Below are 22332 nucleotides of genomic sequence, written 5' to 3'. Positions count from 1 at the left end.
GTCCGCCATGGGCACAGAACCCACGTGGGCCAGGGATCTGGTGAGATCAGTGGATTCACTGGTCAAATCAGTATCTCTGTCTTCCTCGGCCCCGTCGGTTGTGGCCCCTCCTCCCCTGAAGAAGAGGAGTTTACATCTAGTTCTGCAGGATGATTCCACGGACGAGGACCCGGTCGATCCTCAGGTTGGGGATGACGACGACGGCGGGGTCTATGCGGACCCACCTGAGGATGATCCACAGGATCAACCCCAGGGCATAGAAGCCTTGATCTCTGCGGTAAGGTTTACCTTAAAGGTGGAAGAGGTGGTGGCTCCGACCCAGATTTCCATTTTTGGAGGGTCTGAAAAATCACAGGTTACTTTTCCAGATTCGGCGGAATTGGAGAAGCCGCTGCTCAAAATCTGGAAAAACCCGGATAAGAAGTTCTAGATGTCCAGACGTTTGAGGGCCCTTTATCCCTTCCCAGCAGATTCCAGGGAGAAGTGGGAAATTCCCCCCCAGGCCGATGCCTCGGTGTCTAGACTCTCCAAGAAGGCCACCCTTCCTATTCCAGGGGCGGTGTCTTTAAAAGACTCGGCGGAAAGACGGATCGAGACCCTTTTGAGAAATATTTTTTCAACAGCGGGAGTTCTTCTGCGCGCGGCCTTTGTTGCTTCTTGGGTCAACAGGGCGATGGAGAAGTGGGCTGAGGAACTCTCTAGGGGTCTCCAGGAAGGTCAGCCAAGAGACGAACTTGTACCTATAGCGGAAAATATCAGCGAGGCTGCGGCGTATCTGGGAGAGGCTGCAAAAGATTTGGCTGCGTTGGGGGCCCGTGTTTCAGCCCTTTCGGTGACGGCTCGTCGCTCCCTCTGGCTCAAGTCCTGGCAGGCGGAAGCCGAAACCAAAAAGGCGGTCGAGGCTCTCCCGTTTGTGGGTGATGGTTTGTTTGGTGCCGAATTGGACAAACTCATCGCTCAAGCGACCGGGGGAAAATCCACTTTTCTTCCGTCTGCGGCTCCTCCCCCTCGGAAGCAATTCCAGGGCCCGTCCTTTCGTTCCTTTCGGTGCACCCCAAAATTCAGGGGAAAACAGAGAGGAGCGTATGGCGCTCAGAGAGGTCGAGGCAGAGGCTTTGGTACCGTCGCCTCCACGAGTTCTTCAGCTTCCCGCAGACAGGATCCCAAGCCAGCGGATAAACCCCTGGCATGACGCTCTGCCCTCCTTCCTGGGGGACCCCAGGGTAGGAGCTCGTCTGTGAGACTTCAGGGATGTTTGGACTGTGTCTTGCAGGGACAACTGGGTACGAAACGTTATAAACGTGGGTTACCAGTTGGAATTCGTTCACAGTCCTCCCCTGCGATTTTTCACTACAGGCCTTCCTCATCTCCAAAAAGACCAGGAGGTCTTGTTTTCAGCGATAAATCGCTTGTTGGACTCTAGAGTCATTCTGTCAGTCCCGGTAGACCAGCAAAAATACGGCTTCTATTCTCATCTTTTCGTGGTCCCCAAGCCGGATGGTTCAGCGCACCCTATCCTGAACCTAAAAACACGGAACCTCTATGTCGCTTACAGAAAATTCAAGATGGAATCTCTGCGCTCGGTGATTGCCAGTCTCGAACCCGAGGAGTACCTCATGTCCTTGGATATAAAGGATGCTTATTTGCATGTCCCAATCTACGAACCTCAACCTTTCTGCGGTTTGCAATCAAGGACCAACACTTTCAGTTCCGGGCGCTGCCCTTTGGTCTGTCGTCAGCTCCCAGAGTCTTTACGAAGATTATGGCAGTGATGGTGGCAGAACTGCATTCCTTGGGAATAACGATCATTCCCTATTTAGACGACTTGTTGATCAAGGCTCGGTCTCCGGACCACTTAATTCAGGATGCACAGAGGACTTGCAAGTTTCTGGTGCAATGTTTCGAACAGGAGAAGAAAAAGGGACTGCTTTAGGGGGAACGCACTGAAAAAATAAAGTCATAAAACATAACTTTTAATTTTTTATCATTAATAATCCCACAATGAATTTATTTGGGAATGCAGCGAAAAGATAGAGGTTAAAATCAAAACATACAAACATATACACACTATGTGCTCAAAGATAAGAAATATGTGTCTTTAAAATTACACTTGAATCCTATCTGAAAATGACCTGTTTAATTGTAGCCCGTGATGTAATGGTGTACACAGTGAATTATACCCTTATTGGAATGGGTTTATTGGCTATTTGCAATAAAGAAAAAAAGGAGAAATTTCTTATACTTTCGCTTCTATAGACCACCCCTTGTTCATCATTTTACACAGAGATTGGATCACAGAATTATTGGTTAGAGGGAAAACTGTTCTCCGTCTTACACCTTTATTGGTGGACAGAAACTCGGTGCCACCTGCTGGTGGTTAACCGTAACAGTTCTCAGTGTATTATTTAATTGTGATTATCTCAATACTTGTCATTTGGTGCCACCTTCTGGTGGTTAGCTGAACCAAGTGAAATTTTGGTCAGACTCAGTTTGTTACTGTGATGGTCTGCTAGTTTTATTGGTGGTCACAAAGAAGGAGTACAGAGAGAAATTTTATTATGATGTCTTATTTAGCATGTTTTTATAGCACCAAAACCCAATTTCCAGGAGTTTTTTAAGCGGTATATATTTCACAATATCTAGGGTTATTTAGAGCGCCCAGGTAGGTATATTGTGTTGAGAAGTGGGATTTAAATTATCCCCTATTTACTCAAGGCAATAGCCCAAACACACCTGTTAGGTGGTTTCTACCTGCTTCACCTCTGGTGTTTGTTTATCAGCACCTGGGTGGACTAGTTGCGCCCTAATACATTCACATCACAAAATTAACATTTTAGGCTAACAGGCATGTCAGATGGTAGGTGTTTAGCCAACGCAAGCGTTTCGCTGACTTTTCAGCTTTTTCAAGGCCTTGAAAAAGCTGAAAAGTCAGCGAAACGCTTGCGTTGGCTAAACACCTACCATCTGACATGCCTGTTAGCCTAAAATGTTAATTTTGTGATGTGAATGTATTAGGGCGCAACTAGTCCACCCAGGTGCTGATAAACAAACACCAGAGGTGAAGCAGGTAGAAACCACCTAACAGGTGTGTTTGGGCTATTGCCTTGAGTAAATAGGGGATAATTTAAATCCCACTTCTCAACACAATATACCTACCTGGGCGCTCTAAATAACCCTAGATATTGTGAAATATATACCGCTTAAAAAACTCCTGGAAATTGGGTTTTGGTGCTATAAAAACATGCTAAATAAGACATCATAATAAAATTTCTCTCTGTACTCCTTCTTTGTGACCACCAATAAAACTAGCAGACCATCACAGTAACAAACTGAGTCTGACCAAAATTTCACTTGGTTCAGCTAACCACCAGAAGGTGGCACCAAATGACAAGTATTGAGATAATCACAATTAAATAATACACTGAGAACTGTTACGGTTAACCACCAGCAGGTGGCACCGAGTTTCTGTCCACCAATAAAGGTGTAAGACGGAGAACAGTTTTCCCTCTAACCAATAATTCTGTGATCCAATCTCTGTGTAAAATGATGAACAAGGGGTGGTCTATAGAAGCGAAAGTATAAGAAATTTCTCCTTTTTTTCTTTATTGCAAATAGCCAATAAACCCATTCCAATAAGGGTATAATTCACTGTGTACACCATTACATCACGGGCTACAATTAAACAGGTCATTTTCAGATAGGATTCAAGTGTAATTTTAAAGACACATATTTCTTATCTTTGAGCACATAGTGTGTATATGTTTGTATGTTTTGATTTTAACCTCTATCTTTTCGCTGCATTCCCAAATAAATTCATTGTGGGATTATTAATGATAAAAAATTAAAAGTTATGTTTTATGACTTTATTTTTTCAGTGCGTTCCCCCTAAAGCAGTCCCTTTTTCTTCTCCTGTTCGAAACATTGTAAGCCTGACTGCTGGGAACAGCACCCCCTCTTACCTATATATGAAAATTGGGGTGTTCTCTCTGAGAAAAATTTGTAAAATACCTGGTGTGCAGGCGTGCAAACTAGCTTCCTAGTGAAGCCACAATACGCCTAAGTTTCTGGTGCAGCATGGCTGGATTTTGAACATTCAAAAATCACAACTGTGTCCCTCTCAGAGACTGACGTTTCTGGGTCTCATTCTGGATACCAGGCAGCAATGGATTTTTCTTCCACTGGACAAAGTGCTTTCCATCCAAGAACTCACGAGGAAGGTGTTGCATCACCGGCAGGTGTCGATACATCTTTGCATCCGCGTACTAGGAAAGATGGTGTCCTCCTTTGAGGCTCTTCCGTTTGGTCCATTTCATTCTCGGACCTTTCAGCTGGACCGCCTGTCCCAATGGTCGGGGTCACACATTCACATGTACAGGATGGTGACTCTGTCGGCCTTGACCAGGCTTTCTTTGCAATGGTGGCTCGATACCTCTCACCTGTTGGAGGGCAGGCCATTCAGAATATTCAATTGGATTACATTGACGACCGATGCCAGTCTTCGAGGCTGGGGTGCGGTTGTCGACTCCCACCGGTTTCAGGGTCGATGGTCAGCTCAAGAAGCGCGTCTCCCGATCAATCTAAAATCCAGGCCATACGACTGGCTCTCTTCAAAGCCACACAATTTCTGCGAGGAAAGGCGGTCTGGATTCAGTCCGACAACGCCACGGCGGTAGCGTACATAAATCGTCAAGGGGGGACCCGCAGTCGTCGAGCCATGCGGGAGGTTCGACCGGTTCTACAGTGGGGGGAAGGTACGCTTTCGCCTTCTCAGCCATCTTCATCCCAGGGGTGGAGAATTGGGAGGCAGATTTTCTCAGCCGTCACGACTTGGATCAAGGGGAATGGTCGCTTCACCCGGAGGTGTTTGCTCAGATAGTACATCGCTGGGGATTGCCCCAGATAGACATGATGGCATCCAGAAGGAATTGCCAGGTTCCGTTGTATTGTTCCCGAACGAGGGATCCGGCAGCAGTGGCGACGGACGCTCTGAGCGCGTTGTGGGACTTCGCTCTCATTTACATCTTCCCTCCGTTTCCTATGCTTCCACAGGTTCTTAAACGGATCAAGCGAGAGAGAGCGACTGTAATTCTAATAGCTTCGGACTGGCCACGTCGAACGTGGTACACAGATCTACTGAAAATGTTAGCGGATCGTCCCTGGCAACTTCCTCTTCGGTCAGATCTTCTGCGTCAAGGACCGTTCGTTTACCAAGACGCGGCTTCGTTTGACGGCGTGGCTGTTGAATCCTTGTTGCTGAAAAGAAGAGGAATTCCTGAGGACGTGATCCCTACTATGCTGCATGCCAGGAAAGAGGTCACGTCAAAACACTACCATAACATCTGGAAGGGGTATGTAGCGTGGTGTGAACGTCGTTCCTTGCCGGCTGCAGTTTTTAGCCTTTCTCGACTTCTTTCTTTCCTGCAGGCTGGGCTCTCGGCGGGCTTACGTCTGGGGTCGTTAAAAGTCCAGGTGGCAGCTTTGTCTGTTTTCTTCCATTGAAAACTGGCTTTCCTTCCGGAAGTGCAGACCTTTTTTACGGTGGGTTATGCGCATACAGCCTCCGGTAAGGGGGCCTGTAGAGCCTTGGAATTTATCGCTGGTATTGGACTATCTCAAATCAGACGTGTTTGAACCGTTGAACTCCATTGAGTTGCGTTTGCTAACATGGAAGACAGTTCTTCTGTTGGATTTGGCCTCAGCTAGGAGAGTTTCTGATCTGAGTGCACTCTCCTGTCGTTTACCATTTTTGGTGTTTCACGAAGATAGGGCGGAATTGAGGACTCGTCTGGATTTCCTCCCTAAAGTTGTGACTGCTTTTCACATCAATCAGCCGATTGTTGTACCATCCTTGAAGGATGATGGAGCACGTTTGGATGTTGTTAAAGTGCTTAAAGCTTACGTGGACAGGACCGCATCCTTCCATAAGTCTGATAACCTCTTTGTCTTGTATGATGCCGGCAAGAGAGGTTGGCCAGCGTCAAAGCAGTCTTTGGCTCGCTGGATTAGGCTGACAATAAAACAAGCTTATGTTTATTTTCAGGAACTTCCACCCAGGAGGGTGACCGCTCACTCCACTAGGTCGGTGGCACCTTCTTGGGCCGCGGCTAGAGGGGTCTCTCTGCAACAGTTGTGCAGGGCGGCCACTTGGTCAGGACCAAATACTTTTCTGAAGTTTTATAGGTTTGATACGTTTGCAGCTTCTGCGGCGTCATTTGGGAGAGCAGTTCTCCAGGATTCCCAGCGCCGTCCCACCCGGGATGGTAGCTTTGGGACATCCCCAGCGTAGAGACTATTCGTCAGTGTCCCCTTTGGGATGTAGGAGAAAATAGGAATTTGGTACTTACCATTAATTCTCTTTCTCCGAATCCATAGGGGACACTGACCGCCCACCCGGCGCTTACCCTTTGGTGAGTATAGTTAGGGAGCATTAAAAGGGTGGGTGTGTTAAATGCAACTTGTTACTGTTGTTTCTGTTATGTGTTCTGTTCTATTTTCTGTTGTTTTCTTCTGTTTGTATCCCTCTTCCAGGGGTCCCTGTCCTCTCTCCTCCTCTCTGGCACAGTTCACTAAGACTGGGTCTGTAGGGGAAATGGGGGGGGGAGGAGCCAGCTACTTTCAGATTTCTTAAAGTGCCGACTCCTCAGCTAGCACACACAACCCAGCGTAGAGACTATTCGTCAGTGTCCCCTATGGATTCGGAGAAAGAGAATTAACGGTAAGTACCAAATTCCTATTTTAGTACTGTGGGAAAGTAATTATAACTGAATAACTTGTACTCACTAATAGTATGAAATTGGTGAGGGGAAAGGGGAAGAGCGATATTTCTATATCTGTATGTTATTTCCAGCAGATGGACACAGAAGCAGGAATACCTCGGAGAGACATCTTATTCTGTCTCCAGATTATAAAACAGAAGATAACATCACACAGGATTCTCCAGAAGACGCCTCCATTACCCTAAATATACAGCCAGTGCTTCACAGTGCAGATAAATCACCTGATACTTCTGATTCTGAGGACTATTCTCCTGGTAACTTAGATACTGCTACACATAGAACAGCTCATACAGGTGCTAACACATTTACCTGTTCTGAATGTGATACATGTTTTATAAATCAGTCAGTTTTTGTTAGACATCAGAGAACTCACACAGGTGAGAAGCCGTTTCCATGTTCTGAGTGTGAGAAATCTTTTATCAGGAAATCAGATCTAGTTGTACATGTGAGAACTCACACAGGTGAGAAGCCGTTTCCATGTTCTGAGTGTGGAGAATCTTTTATCAGGAAACCAGATCTAGTTGTACATGTGAGAAGTCACACAGGTGAGAAACCATTTTCATGTTCTGAGTGTGAGAAATCTTTTATCAGGAAAGCAGATCTAGTTGTACATGTGAGAAGTCACACAGGTGAGAAGCCGTATCCATGTACAGAATGTGGCAAATGTTTTAAGCAGAAATTCATGCTTGACCAACACGTGAGAACTCACAAAGGTGAGAAGCCGTTTCCATGTTCTGAGTGTGGGAAATTTTTTATCAGGAAATCAGATCTAGTTGTACATGTGAGAAGTCACACAGGTGAGAAGCCATTTTCATGTTCTGAGTGTGAGAAATCTTTTATCAAGAAATCAGATCTAGTTGTACATGTGAGAAGTCATACAGGTGAGAAGCCGTATCCATGTACAGAATGTGGCAAATGTTTTAAGCAGAAATTCATACTTGACCAACACGTGAGAATTCACACAGGTGAGAAGCCGTTTCCATGTTCTGAGTGTGGGAAATTTTTTATCAGGAAATCAGATCTAGTTGTACATGTGAGAAGTCACACAGGTGAGAAGCCATTTTCATGTTCTGAGTGTGAGAAATCTTTTATCAAGAAATCAGATCTAGTTGTACATGTGAGAAGTCACACAGGTGAGAAACCATTTTCATGTTCTGAGTGTGAGAAATCTTATCTCAGGAAATCAGATCTAGTTGTACATATGAGAAATCACACAGGCGAGAAACCATTTGCATGTACAGAATGTGGGAAACGTTTTAAGAAGAAATACGGTATTGTCCAACATGAAAGAAGTCACACAGGTAACAAACCATTTCCATGTTCTAATGGCCCAATTCAGAGCTGATCTCTTGGCTGTGGGGTTTCAGAGCCCGGCGTTCAGGTAAAGTCCGCTCTGCACAAGTAAACTTCCTGTGTGATCACAGCCATGCAAAGAGGGGGACAATTAATTGAACTATCAATTGAATCCCCCCCCCCCCTCATGTGCAGTACAGCGTAAACAGACTGAGTCGGCAGTGGATGTGGGGAGATTGGGACCACTGTTGACATCAGCATCTCTTCCTACCAACAGCCAGGAGCTGCCGCCCAGAAAAATCTGGTATTACACCCCCAGACGCCTGGCACCTGTCAATCAACTTGCGTAAGGCCATTGTCATTTGTTGAACTCTCCTACAGGCCATAATATAGAGCAGAGATAGAGGTAGAACCGTGTGTATGCAGCCTTCTAGGTATGAGCTGTTATATTGCCTATCCCTTATTATTACTCTGTACTATACATGTTGTACTAGAACCGTCCTTTTAGCATCTGCTTAATATGTTTTGCACAATAGATTGTACTTAATGAGAACCTAAAATATAACCATCTTTATACAACAATGAGTGTGGCCCCTAACAATTGTATTGTTTCCCTTTTATACTCCGGGCCCTATTGTATGATGTGTCAGAGTGATTGTGGTTACCCGGGGATACTATACCCAGCAGATCATTGCACTTTGGGAGCTGTTACCAGATAATAACTCTTGGTCCCAGTAATCTGAAATAGAAATGAATGTTGTTAATGTCTATTTAATATCAAACCGATGGATAATGAGTGAAGTGCGCAGTTTACGTACTGGTGTCCGTAAACGTACAACCATTTATTCCTAACTACGGGCGAACTAAAACGTAGCCCCACGTAGTGAACCTTATTCTTGTATCACACATGCTAAACCTGAAGGCGGTATCCATTCGCAATACTTAATTATAAGTAAAAACACCAGGTATCATTTCCTTTAAACCTTTCCGCTTATTGCGAATGATAGTCAAGCCTTTGTAACCCTTATTCTGGAATTCACACCAAGTCCTTAACCATATGTTTTAGTGCCTAACAGGGTGTTACAGAAATATGAAAGCAAATAACAGGATGTACAGATCACCATACAATACAAACAATAATAAAAAGGGGAAAAAACAGATATAAATACAATCGGCTCAAATGTAACTACAAAACAATACCAGGGGTACAATTACCATGTCTCAATCTCACGCGTACACTGCCGCAGTGTTATCTGTATTCAATCTGAGCTCACGCCAGAAGGGAAATTTCTGGCTTGCTCACAAATATATAGGGTCCTGACAATGGGATACAATAAAGTTCTAATTGGTCAAGAGGTCAGGTTTCCTCTCCTTATTTGGTCATTTTCTCCTAGGATTGTGATCATGTCCAGGGGTCTTTGCTGTGCAATTGGAAACCATCTGTTCACTTCTGCATATGGCTTCAAATACATGTTTTATAACCACAGTTGATAACTTATTGCTGGTATATGCTGCGTATTTCACACAAACACCAGATTACTGTGTGTGAGAGACTGATCACATAGGTACTAAATATGTCCAGGGGGAATCGTGTATTATCCTTAATACTATGTGTAGCGATATTTAACCATATAACTATATTTTATTACTTGTTAGTGTGGAGTATGAGTTTATGTGTATTAATATGGCTGTGCTCAGGGTTCGCACAATTATTCCTACTTGTTTCCATACTCTATTTACGTAACTCTGCAAACCAAAATGGCGGCCATACCATGCTATTGTGGCGTGGGTGCAACTCGACTTCGACAGTCCACCCTTTGACAGTAAAATAAACCTCACATTTCAAAATATCTGGAAACAAAAAAATTTATAACAACAATAAAATATTAAAGGTACATGATTTTACATAAAAGGGGAATGAATCATTATGAGCTATGGCTAATCCTAGATTATGGATAAATGGGGAACACATTTACCTAACAATCTATTCATAATTATTGGGGACATATGGGGAACAACCTCTCTATGCATGGAGAGATAACTAGTACCATTGGTAGGATGTGGGGACTTCACGGAACTTAGAAGAGATGTTGGGGATATGGGACAAAAATAAACAGGGGTGTTACATTTATATACATTTTTCAGATATGGTATCCTTCAATGTATGATGGCTTTGATTATAGGGTCATATACCAAACCCTCATCTTCCTTGGTGTCTCTCGTCCTTACATGATTTCTGTACATTTTATCACCACTGTAACACCTTCTTACCAACTCCGGTTTTGGGTAACATATCAGGCTTACTTAGAGATTCTATCTCAACCTGATCTGGGTTGGTTAATACACTCTCAGAACCCTGTTCCATTCGTCCTATAACTTGGCAGCAATTTAAAAACCATATCCTTGATTTGGGAAAAAGAACGGGAATCAAAAATAGAACCAAAAGAGGGGAAAAACGAAAACTGTTGATCGTGGTCCCTCCAACCTTTTACCAGTGGGGCTTTGTCACAGTCCTTTCTGAAGCTTGTACAGGTTGCTTGACCATGGCTGCTTTTCAGTCCTCCCGGAACAATGCCTCTCGCAATATTTTCTCTTGTTCGCTTTCAGTACAAGGAACTTCCGGGTTTCTGGCCTGCATGCAGTGGGACGAATGTACCTAAGTCTCTCTCTCTGCGACTGTTATTGAGGTAGTGCTGGTCAAGAAGACCTGGTATGGTCCTTCTAAATGGTCTATCAAGCAACCTGTGTGTGGCAAATCATGGGAAACAACAAAAGCTCTTGGTTCACGGTTATGACCGTTCTCAACATGCATGTCAGGTGCCAACAAGTTCTTCTTTGCTGCATTTTCAGTTAGTAATGTGTTGCAAAATCAGTTCATTGTTACATCTAAGATCCTCCTGTGGATCTATCATAATGGGTGGCTGCCGGCCAAGCAATGTATCATTGGGTACAAATGAAATGAAACTCTGAGAGTGATTCTACTACTATACAACACAATGGGCAGTGCCCCTGGCCATAGCAACTCTATTTCAGCTATAACTTTACCCAGTTTGTTCTTGATAGTACCCTTCACTCTCTCTCCCTTAGCGCTTGCCTGGGATCAGTAGGGAGTATGGAGTTTACTATCAATCCCTAGGAGATTACACATAACCTGGACTTTTTGGGATACCATATCTATACATAGATATATCAACACATACTAATAATAGCAAATACATTTCTAAACATTTCTACAGGGTAGTAACTGAATGAAATAAATTTGTATTACCTGCAAAGAATCCTCTAGAGGATGGATGTGGGATGGCTCTGTGGGAACGGCCTTTCCAGTGTTTTTCCTCAGACAAGTAAGGCATGACATTGCTGTCTCACCTGCCTGTGAAGCGAACTCTGGGGCACACCAGTAAGTTTTGACCAGTTTACACATACCTTTCCTGCCAAGGTGAGTCAGGCCATAGGCTGCCTCAGCCAGGCCAGGGAAGAATGCCCTGGGAGCCACTGGTTTCCTTGTCCATCTTTCCATCACCCTGTTGGTTTTTGTCCACATCCCTTCGACTTCCAGACGTCTTTCTCCTACAGGGAACACAAATCTTGCATCCCTATTGAACGTTTAAATGGACATAGGTTGGAACACACAAACATTTACAGGGGAGCAAACCTTATTTGCAGGGCGCGTGGCCCACTCAGCTGCCCTGCCAGCACGGCTATTACCAAGTGACACTTAATAGGAGAATAAGATGTGATTTAGGATTCTCCTTGACTGCTACTAGGAAGCTCCATCTGTCCTATGATGGTCACTAGGATACTCCCTCTCTGACTGCTACTAGGAAGCTCCCTCTATCCTATGCTGGTCACTAGGATACTCCCTCCCTGACTGCTACTAGGAAGCTCTCTCTATCCTATGCAGGTCACTAGGATACTCCCTTCCTGACTGCTACTAGGAAGCTCCCTCTATCCTATGACGGTCACTAGGATACTCCCTTCCTGACTGCTACTAGGAAACTCCCTCTATCCTATGACGGTCACTAGGATACTCCCTTCCTGACTGCTACTAGGAAGCTCCCTCTATCCTATGACGGTCACTAGGATACTCCCTTCCTGACTGCTACTAGGAAGCTCCCTCTGTCCTATGATGGTCACTAGGATACTCCCTTCCTGACTGCTACTAGGAAGCTCCCTCTGTCCTATGATGGTCACTAGGATACTCCCTTCCTGACTGCTACTAGGAAGCTCTCTCTATCCTATGATGGTCACTAGGATACTCCCTCCCTGACTGCTACTAGGAAGCTCTCTCTCTATCCTACAGCAGTTAGTAGGATACTCCCTCCCTGACTGCTACTAGGAAGCTCCTTGTGTCCTACAGCAGTCACTAGGATACTCCCTCCCTGACTGCTACTAGGAAGCTCCCTCTATCCTATGATGGTCACTAGGATACTCCCTCCCTGACTGCTACTAGGAAGCTCCCTCTATCCTATGATGGTCACTAGGATACTCCCTCCCTGACTGCTACTAGGAAGCTCCCTCTATCCTATGCTGGTCACTAGGATACTCCCTCCCTGACTGCTTTTAGGAAGCTCTCTCTATCCTATGCAGGTCACTAGGATACTCCCTTCCTGACGGCTACTAGGAAGCTCCCTCTATACTATGACGGTCACTAGGATACTCCCTTCCTGACTGCTACTAGAAAACTCCCTCTATCCTATGACGGTCACTAGGATACTCCCTTCCTGACTGCTACTAGGAAGCTCCCTCTATCCTATGATGGTCACTAGGATACTCCCTTCCTGACTGCTACTAGGAAGCTCCCTCTGTCCTATGATGGTCACTAGGATACTCCCTTCCTGACTGCTACTAGGAAGCTCCCTCTGTCCTATGATGGTCACTAGGATACTCCCTTCCTGACTGCTACTAGGAAGCTCTCTCTATCCTATGATGGTCACTAGGATACTCCCTCCCTGACTGCTACTAGGAAGCTCTCTCACTATTCTACAGCAGTTAGTAGGATACTCCCTCCCTGACTGCTACTAGGAAGCTCCTTGTGTCCTACAGCAGTCACTAGGATACTCCCTCCCTGACTGCTACTAGGAAGCTCCCTCTATCCTATGATGGTCACTAGGATACTCCCTTCCTGACTGCTACTAGGAAGCTCCCACTATCCTATGATGGTCACTAGGATACTCCCTTCCTGACTGCTACTAGGAAGCTCCCTCTATCTTACGCTGGTCACTAGGATACTCCATTCCTGACTGCTACTAAGAAGCTCCCTCTATCCTATGATGGTCACTAGGATACTCCCTCCCTGACTGCTACTAGGAAGCTCCCTCTATCCTACGCTGGTCACTAGGATACTCCCTCCCTGACTGCTACTAGGAAGCTCCTTCTATCCTATGATGGTCACTAGGATACTCCTTCCCTGCTACTAGGAGGCTCCCTCTATCCTATGATGGTCACTAGGATACTCCCTTCCTGACTGCTACTAGGAAGCTCCCTCTATCCTATGATGGTCACTAGGATACTCCCTCCCTGACTGCTACTAGGAAGCTCCCTCTATCCTACGATGGTCACTAAGATACTCCCTCCCAGACTGCTACTACGAAGCTCCCTCTGTCCTACAGCAGTCACTAGGATACTCTCCTTCATTGTCTCTTTTCTACATTGTTAAACTAATCTTAAGAAACACACAAAGTCAATGTTGTTGGTAAATACAGATTTTAATGTTATTTGTATTATATCCATGTGTTCTATACTGTAATTCCAAAAATGGCATACTAATATAGATACAATGTATCTTACCTAGATGTGACACAAACAACTAAGAATGTATTTAGGCACAGAAGCATTGTAACAGTTTTGTGAATTAAAAAGTAAGTAACTGGGGGCGTGGCCACAGAGGGTATGGAGTAGCTGCTCTTCAGTTGAGCTTTCCGTCCTGATATCCTGTCTCACCATCCTGGACTCCCATGCAGCTCAACACCCCTGGACCCGCTGCTGTGTGCTGCACACTCTGCCTCACTTACCCGGCCAGATATTCCTGTGGGAGCATGGGGATGCATGAGCCACCGCCAGTGGTGTAACAATAAATCATACACCCCCCCCCCCCACCGTGATCACTTTGACACCCCACCTCCCAGTAAAGACCCCCCCAAAACCACCCCCGCCTTACCTATCCGCCGAGTCTGGACCCGGTATCTGCAGATTTCTAGCCAGGTCCCAATGAAAATGTCCCTCACAAAATGGCCACCCCCTAACAGCAGAACCATTTTTAAGGATGCTAGAGGAGGCCCCAGCCTTCTCTAGCATGCTCAAAAACTCTCTGCTTTGAGGGGGCGGCCATGTTGCAAGGGATATTTTTCATAAGGTGCCAGCTGGGAGGAGCGCCGGACCAGGGTGTCCGCTCCCGGCACAGCAGATGCGGCAGCGTAGCAATACCTCCCGCAGATCCCCGGCACCCACACCTAGCCAGCACTTCCCCGCCGTCGCAGGGTCTGCGGTGCTATTGTTTTACAAAAAGGATTAAAGTTCAAGGACTAGCGCTGACAATCACAATATGTGCAGCCAGTGGAATACACCAAGTGTTCTGTCAACACGAACACTCAGACAATAGTGACAAGTATACAAAAGACGGTGACACCACTTAGCGCTAATTGTGTGATAAAATTTATATAATAAAATACATATCCTTGTTGAGGAAAACAGCAATCCTGATGTGGTTCAGGGATGATGGATATCTAAAAACAACAAGAAATGATACACCCCTTCTCCCACGTTGGGAATTAGAATAGGGGTATATCAAAGAAGGCGATCATTGTGCAGTATCCAGGGGGTAACAATAATTTTATTTGATACAGGAAACTCACAGATTCGATGATTAAAAATCGCATATAAAACAAGGTCTTTATGTAGAGCTGCTGCAGGGTTTTTCTCCTCCAAAACGGGAACTAGATGTTTCAGGTAAGTGGAAGACTCCGGGCACCGGTATCCCAGTCCTCTATCAGTCCAGGTTGGAGGTTAGCAGTCCAGCATCAAAGTTTCTAAGTGTATGCCTCACTTAATGCATTTCGGACAGGGGTTGTCCTTCTTCAGAAGTGTGAGGCATACTGAAGAAAAAGTCCATTTATACCAGTGTTACCTATAATTGGAGGGATCCTATTGGTGGTTCCCTCCCACATGACAGCAGTGCACGTGGAGACGCGGGGCAGCGATGGCAGCCGTCGACTTCCGCCGGAAGTGACGCACCCGCGTTGTACACGGCTTCTCCTCTTCATTCGCGATACCTCACTTCCGCCGGAAGTTGTATCCCCGACGGCGTCCATGGCAACAAATACTTAGGACGGAGGTATATGTATCCAGGCGTCACGTAGCCATGGATACAGTGGCCATTTTATTGCACATTGAATATATCGCTTGAATGTTTGTATATCTAAATGAGATCGAGAAAAGCAGCATTAGGTACAAATAAATATATGGTATAAATGCATAAATATTTTAAAAAGGGTAAAAATGATACAACATTAAAATACAAATAGAAAGAGTAAAAACTGCGCGGAGTGACTTTATTCTAAAAAGCTTTTTAGCTCAAAATCCGTATTTAGACCAGAGGGAATGAGTGTTTTCAATTTAAAAATCCATTCCATCTCTGTTTGTGAGAGTCTTTTTTCTATGTCTCTGGTCCTAGTTTTAGGTAGAATTTGAGCGATGCCTAGGAAATTTTTTATATGGCATTCGTTTTTAATGTGAATGAGTTTGAAGTGGGATGGGACTGAATGGGTGTCTAGTCCTTTACGGATATTGTATATATGTTCGGACATACGGACACGAAGGTTCCTGGAAGTTTTGCCCACATAGAACTCTTTCTATTTGTATTTTAATGTTGTATCATTTTTACCCTTTTTAAAATATTTATGCATTTATACCATATATTTATTTGTACCTAATGCTGCTTTTCTCGATCTCATTTAGATATACAAACATTCAAGCGATATATTCAATGTGCAATAAAATGGCCACTGTATCCATGGCTACGTGACGCCTGGATACATATACCTCCGTCCTAAGTATTTGTTGCCATGGACGCCGTCGGGGATACAACTTCCGGCGGAAGTGAGGTATCGCGAATGAAGAGGAGAAGCCGTGTACAACGCGGGTGCGTCACTTCCGGCGGAAGTCGACGGCTGCCATCGCTGCCCCGCGTCTCCACGTGCACTGCTGTCATGTGGGAGGGAACCACCAATAGGATCCCTCCAATTATAGGTAACACTGGTATAAATGGACTTTTTCTTCAGTATGCCTCACACTTCTGAAGAAGGACAACCCCTGTCCGAAATGCATTAAGTGAGGCATACACTTAGAAACTTTGATGCTGGACTGCTAACCTCCAACCTGGACTGATAGAGGACTGGGATACCGGTGCCCGGAGTCTTCCACTTACCTGAAACATCTAGTTCCCGTTTTGGAGGAGAAAAACCCTGCAGCAGCTCTACATAAAGACCTTGTTTTATATGCGATTTTTAATCATCGAATCTGTAAGTTTCCTGTATCAAATAAAATTATTGTTACCCCCTGGATACTGCACAATGATCGCCTTCTTTGATATACCCCTATTCTAATTCCCAACGTGGGAGAAGGGGTGTATCATTTCTTGTTGTTTTTAGATATCCATCATCCCTGAACCACATCAGGATTGCTGCGTGCTATTGTTTACGCCACTGGCCGCTGCAATCTTGGTCCTGGCTACTCTCCTGCATGGCCATAATCAGAGACCTGGGGATTTCCAAAGCTTGCATGATGCCTCATCTACCACTGCCATTACATAGCTGGCTGCCAGCACACTGGACTCTACAGTCGCTGCTACAGTACTAGTGAATCTCTTGATGTGTCTGCTACTGGAGGGATCCTGTAACCTGCAGTTTTGAGCAGGGTGCCTGGGACCAATCTTCAACTTGTTATCAGGTACTGTGAGGCCTTGTGAGATGCCCTCATTCAGTGAGCACTGTTGTTTCTCTGCTGCCTGCACTGCTGATTGGTGCTTCCATAATTATCCTATTCCACTGGTGGGTGTTAGTGTTGCTGCTGGCGGTGAGCTGTGCCTTTGTGGGTGGTGGATTTACTGCTCTTTTGCTGTGCTCTGTGGGTAATACACTGCCTTATTGCATCCACCTCTTTCCCTCAGGGACTTTGACCAGCTCCTGCTACTTCTGTTGTTTGCTACACACCACTTTGCCTATCAACACTTCAAAAACTGCTCTTTCTATATCACTTATTTCTGAACTGCCCTTCTCACCTCGCCTGGTTTTATATTCTATAATAGAAGTTGTGATGGGGAAGTCACATCAAGTCTCGGCGGCGGCCCGCTTGAAGAAATTTTCTCGGACAGCCAATCCTAAGCAGACCCCGGCGGAACACGATCCCACTTCCCAGCCTCCCTCCTCTCCAGAATGTTCTCTGGATATTCTCCTGATGCCATGCTGCAGAGGGTGCTGGAAGTGGTGACGGCGAGCGAGGCTAGACTCATGGACCAAATTGGAAAAGTGCAATATGACCTGCCCATTATTCAAAAAATTGCTGGTGGACACATTTGGCGTGGATTCCTTTACCCTGCTATTTGTAGTAGAAAGAGCACATCATGTTCCTTTCTGATCGCTGCCCCCTGGTGTACCCTCCTTGGACATTCATCGCCAAGATTCTAAATTATCATGACGGGGCCCACTTCTGATTAATGGCTCTAAGGTTTTTTGTTTTTTTAATCAATATATTTTATTCAAATGATCTTTTGCTTTACAATTTACAATATACAAGTAATTCATGGAAAACAAACATTAAAATTAGACAATGTTAATTAGAATTTTACGTAGGACACTGTGACTGTTTAAAATATAGATAATACAATGCGCCATAAAAACAACTCAAACTTATTTTTTAAGACAAGAAATAATAAAATGACACAAGTGTTGCTATAAACGATCCTTTAAATACATGTTCTTTAAATTGTAAACTGCATTACAAATAACTTCATTATTACTTAATAGTTTAAATTATAATGGGTTTGCCCGGGAGTATTTGAAAAGAAGAAAGAAGTTTTGGAAGAAATTTTCAGGAATTACCACAGGAGAGGTCTCAAATTAGAATTAGATTACGTAACTTTCAAGATGGTCAGTAAATTTACTGCCACACAGAGATTGGGTATAATCAAACCAAGGATTCCATATTTGAATACATTTTATGAATTTGTTCTGTAGGAATGCTGTTATCTTTTCCATTGAAGCTACAAACCATATCTTATTTATTAATGTTTGAGGGGAAGGGGGGTCCAGGTTTTTCCAGTGTGAAGCAACTAGGCATCTTGCAGCGCTAAGTATCTGGGATGCTAATTTTTCTAATGGTGGGTCTAGAAAATCTATTGGATGTCCCAAAAGAAAGGACCATGGTTCCCTATCAATTTTAGTAAGTAACACTTTACTTAACAAATTTGCCACTTTTTCCCAATAATCTACAATTTTAGGGCAAGTCCACCATATGTGTAAAAAGCTGCCGCACTCTCCACAACCTCTCCAGCATAGGGGTGAAGCAGAACTGTATATTCTGTTTAGTCTAACAGGTACCAAGTACCAGCGATAATAAATTTTATAGGCATTTTCCTTAACCAGAGTAGATATTGAATTTTTTGATAATCTCTCACGTATATGGGACCATGAATTTTCCTCTGGGGGATCTCCCAAATCTATCTCCCATTGATGCTCAAATTTGGGAGCCGGGGGATCTGATGAATGTAATATTAGATTATATAAAGAAGAGATCATTCCCTTCGTGAGAGGTTCATCCAAACAGAAACGCTCCAATGGAGATTTTAGCTGAGATTGGGAGAAGTCCAGAGAATCTATAAAGTGCTTAATTTGAAGGTATATGAAGGCATTCAATTCTGGAAAATAAGATTTTGTTTGCAGATCACCTAGACTCATACATAATCCTCCTTGGAGGACATCTGCGGCAAATATTATTCCTTTTGCAATCCACTTAGTTGCAAGAGAGGTGGGCCGCCCCAGAACTAAAGAAGGATTTTTCCATAGCGGGGTAAGGGGAGAAGGAGCAGAAAGTAATTTACATTTTCTAAGCCCCTGCTTCCATATTGAACAGGTGAAATTGATTACTGGATGGGCGGAGGCCTCTGGAGGTCGGCTTTTCTGGGGAAGCATTAATACAAGAGGGAGAGACACACTTCCACATGAAGAAACCTCAATATCTACCCATCCCGGACCAAAAGAAGACGCAAACCAGACCACTGCCTGACTGAGATGTGTTGCCATGTAATATAGCTTAATATCAGGAAACCCACGGCCACCACAGTTCGTGTCCTTACGTAAAGTTAAAAAGCTAATTCTAGGAATTTTTCCCTTCCAGACAAATTTTATAAACCATTTATGAAGCTGGGAGAGAACCTGATCTGGAACTTTAACAGGTAGCGTTTGAAATAGGTAGAGAAGGCGCGGAATAATGTTCATTTTAAGTGCAACTATTCTGCCAAACCAGGATATATAATAAGATTGCCACTTGTGTAAATCTAATTTTATAGAAGAGAGAATTCTGGGGAGATTGGCATTATACAAAGAATTATAAGTACTAGTGATGAATATTCCAAGGTATTTTATTTTATCTAGTTTCCATGCAAAGTTATATTTAGCTTTAAGAGGATGTAAATGTTCATGTTTCATGTAAAAAGGTAGTGCCTCTGTTTTTGTATGATTAATCCTATAACCAGATAAATTACCATATATTTTGAGTATATTAAATAGGTTAGGAAGTGATGTTTGGGGTGACGATAAGGTGAGTAATACGTCATCCGCAAACAGCGAGATTTTATAGTCCTTCGTGCCAACTAGAATCCCTTTTACCGCCCTGGACTGACGAATGTAAGCAGCCAGGGGTTCAATAGTCAAGGCAAAGATCAGCGGAGATAAAGGGCACCCCTGTCTTGTGCCATTACTTATTTTGAAGGAGTCTGAAACCACCCCATTAATCGCAATTTTGGCAGAGGGGACTGAATATAGAGCTAATACACCCTGTAAGAAGGGACCATCAAAACCAAAATTACACAGAGTCTCTATCATAAAGGGTCAACTAATCCTGTCAAATGCCGTCTCGGCATCTAGGGAAAGCATTATTGTAGGGATTTTGCTGGAATTAATAATATGTATCAGATTAATAACTTTTCTAGTGTTATCACGGGCCTGACGACCAGGTATGAAACCTACCTGATCTTTATCTATTAAAGAAGATAAGATAGAGTTTAAGCGGGATGCCAATATTTTAGAGAAAAATTTTAAGTCAGTGTTCAATAAAGATATTGGTCTGTAATGGGCACAATTTGGCGGATCTTTGCCCTCTTTATGAATCACTATTATACGTGCCTCTAAAGCTTGTGGTGAGAATGGAGCCCCATTCATAATACTATTAAATAGTGAAGTTAGATGGGGGACTAGGACTCCTGAGAACGCTTTATAATAGGCCGCAGTAAACCCGTCTGGTCCTGGTGCTTTACTGGATTTTGACAGTTTAATAGTCTGAAGTACTTCCTCTTCAGTTATCGGTGTCCCAAGGGACTTAGATGTTTCTAGAGACAGGCGAAGGAGTTTACATTTGGCTAAAAATTGTTGGGTTGAAGATGTGAGCGAAGGAGATTGTTTTTGTGAGGTATTATACAAGTTGGAGTAGTATGATAGAAATTCTTCTGTAATGTGTTTAGGATTATAAACATTTAAGCGAATTTTCGGCTTGGTGAGTGAGAAGGAGATTGAGTTCACCTTGTGTAGTCTGTAAGCGGGATAGGTCCTCTGCTAACCCCGTTGATTTATGTTTCTCATCTAATATTTTTAGTTGGTCTGAAAGTATAGAAATTTTTTGAGTCCTATTTTTTTGGGCATGTACCGAAATACTTATCAAATTACCCCGAATCACCGCTTTATGGGCCTCCCATAGTAACATAGGACTTATGCCTTGTGAATTATTGAGAATGAAATAATCCTGCAGTTTATCACATAGAAGTGACTTATTTTGTGGATTGAGGAGAATTCGGTCGTTTAGTCGCCACTGCCTGGGGCCCACACCCTGCCCCAAGTCTTGAATATCCACACTAACCGGGCCGTGGTCAGACCAAGTCCGAGGCATAATGGATACATCAACAATGGACTGAGTTAATTCAGGGCTGAAAAATATCATGTGCAGTCTAGTGTAGACCCCGTGCAGCGGCGAAAAGAACGTATAGTCTCTTGCTGTAGTTTCTTTGATTCTCCAGGTATCAAATAACTGATGAGAAAGAAGGTTAATCAAACTCGACGAGGCTTCAGAAGATCCTCTCTGTACCGATTTGGGTATTGGGTTAGACCTGTCTAGGTGTTCATCTATAATAGTATTAAAATCTCCTGCCAGGACCACGTTTCCCTTACGATGCATTGATATATGTCCATCTAAACTATGGAAGAAACGGGATTGATTCTGGTTTGGTGCATAAGTGTTAATTAGAGTATACGGAGCATTATTGAGTAAACCTTCTAGTATTAAAAATCTCCCCTCAGGATCCCTTATAATATTAGAATGTGCGAATTTAATATGAGCCGCAATTAGTATGGCAACCCCCTTTGTCTTGTATTGTGGATCGCAAGCATGGAAAACATTCGGGTAGCGTCTACTTCTGAGTTCCGGATGATGAGTCCCTGAGAAGTGTGTCTCCTGTAAAAATACAAATGTCCCCTCTAATTTGCTTTAATGTTAAAAATAGCAATGACCTCTTATGCGGACTATTCAGACCTCTCACATTTAGAGATACTATTTTGAGTACCATGGCATCTTATTAGTTGGATATAGTAATAACAAAAATACCATTGACAAAGTTATAGCATATTTCTGTAAAAGTAAAACGATAACTTCCGGGCAAGGGATTCTGTTGCAAGTCTCAGAAAAGTACATACACAAACAAACATAAAAAAACACAAAAAAAAGGGGTGGGGAGGAGGGTAGGGGGAACAGAATTTAAGTCTGTTCCACATATCGGACCCAGGGGAATAAGAGGCTGAATAGCCGAAATTGTCCGATGCCGGTTCTAATGACCGGATGGGGGTTGGCCTTAAGAGTGCTCAAGTCAGCTTAGGACTTGACACCCAGTAGTATTTGGACCAAATATTTTAAAGATCCCAGGTGCGTTTCTTAGTCTACTATATATATGGTTTATATATGAATAACATTCATTTAAGTATATACTTAAACTGAAAAGGGGTAC

General features: G+C 43.8%; 3 protein-coding genes across 13 annotated transcripts in view; 2 read left to right on the top strand and 1 right to left on the bottom strand.

Moving 5' to 3' along the window:
• The window catches only part of LOC146010000 (uncharacterized), a 475993-nt gene that overhangs the window by 21489 nt on the left and 432172 nt on the right, over positions 1–22332 (bottom strand). The window lies entirely within an intron of this gene.
• LOC146010005 (uncharacterized) overlaps positions 1–22332 on the top strand; it is a 730148-nt gene that overhangs the window by 444891 nt on the left and 262925 nt on the right. The gene's annotated exons all lie outside the window — the stretch shown is intronic.
• LOC146007367 (uncharacterized) lies at positions 5546–9424 on the top strand. Its single transcript, XM_083145716.1, has 2 exons — positions 5546–5966; positions 6848–9424. The coding sequence occupies exons 1-2, from the start codon at positions 5546–5548 to the stop codon at positions 8119–8121; spliced, it is 1695 nt and encodes a 564-aa protein (XP_083001842.1). The 3' UTR covers positions 8122–9424.

Source organism: Crinia signifera, chromosome 6 (genome assembly GCF_055691185.1).
Source record: "Crinia signifera chromosome 6, ASM5569118v1, whole genome shotgun sequence".
NCBI lineage: Eukaryota > Metazoa > Chordata > Amphibia > Anura > Myobatrachidae > Crinia > Crinia signifera.
The sequence above is the reverse complement of the archived record's forward strand: the minus strand, read 5'-3'. Positions and strand labels throughout refer to the sequence as shown.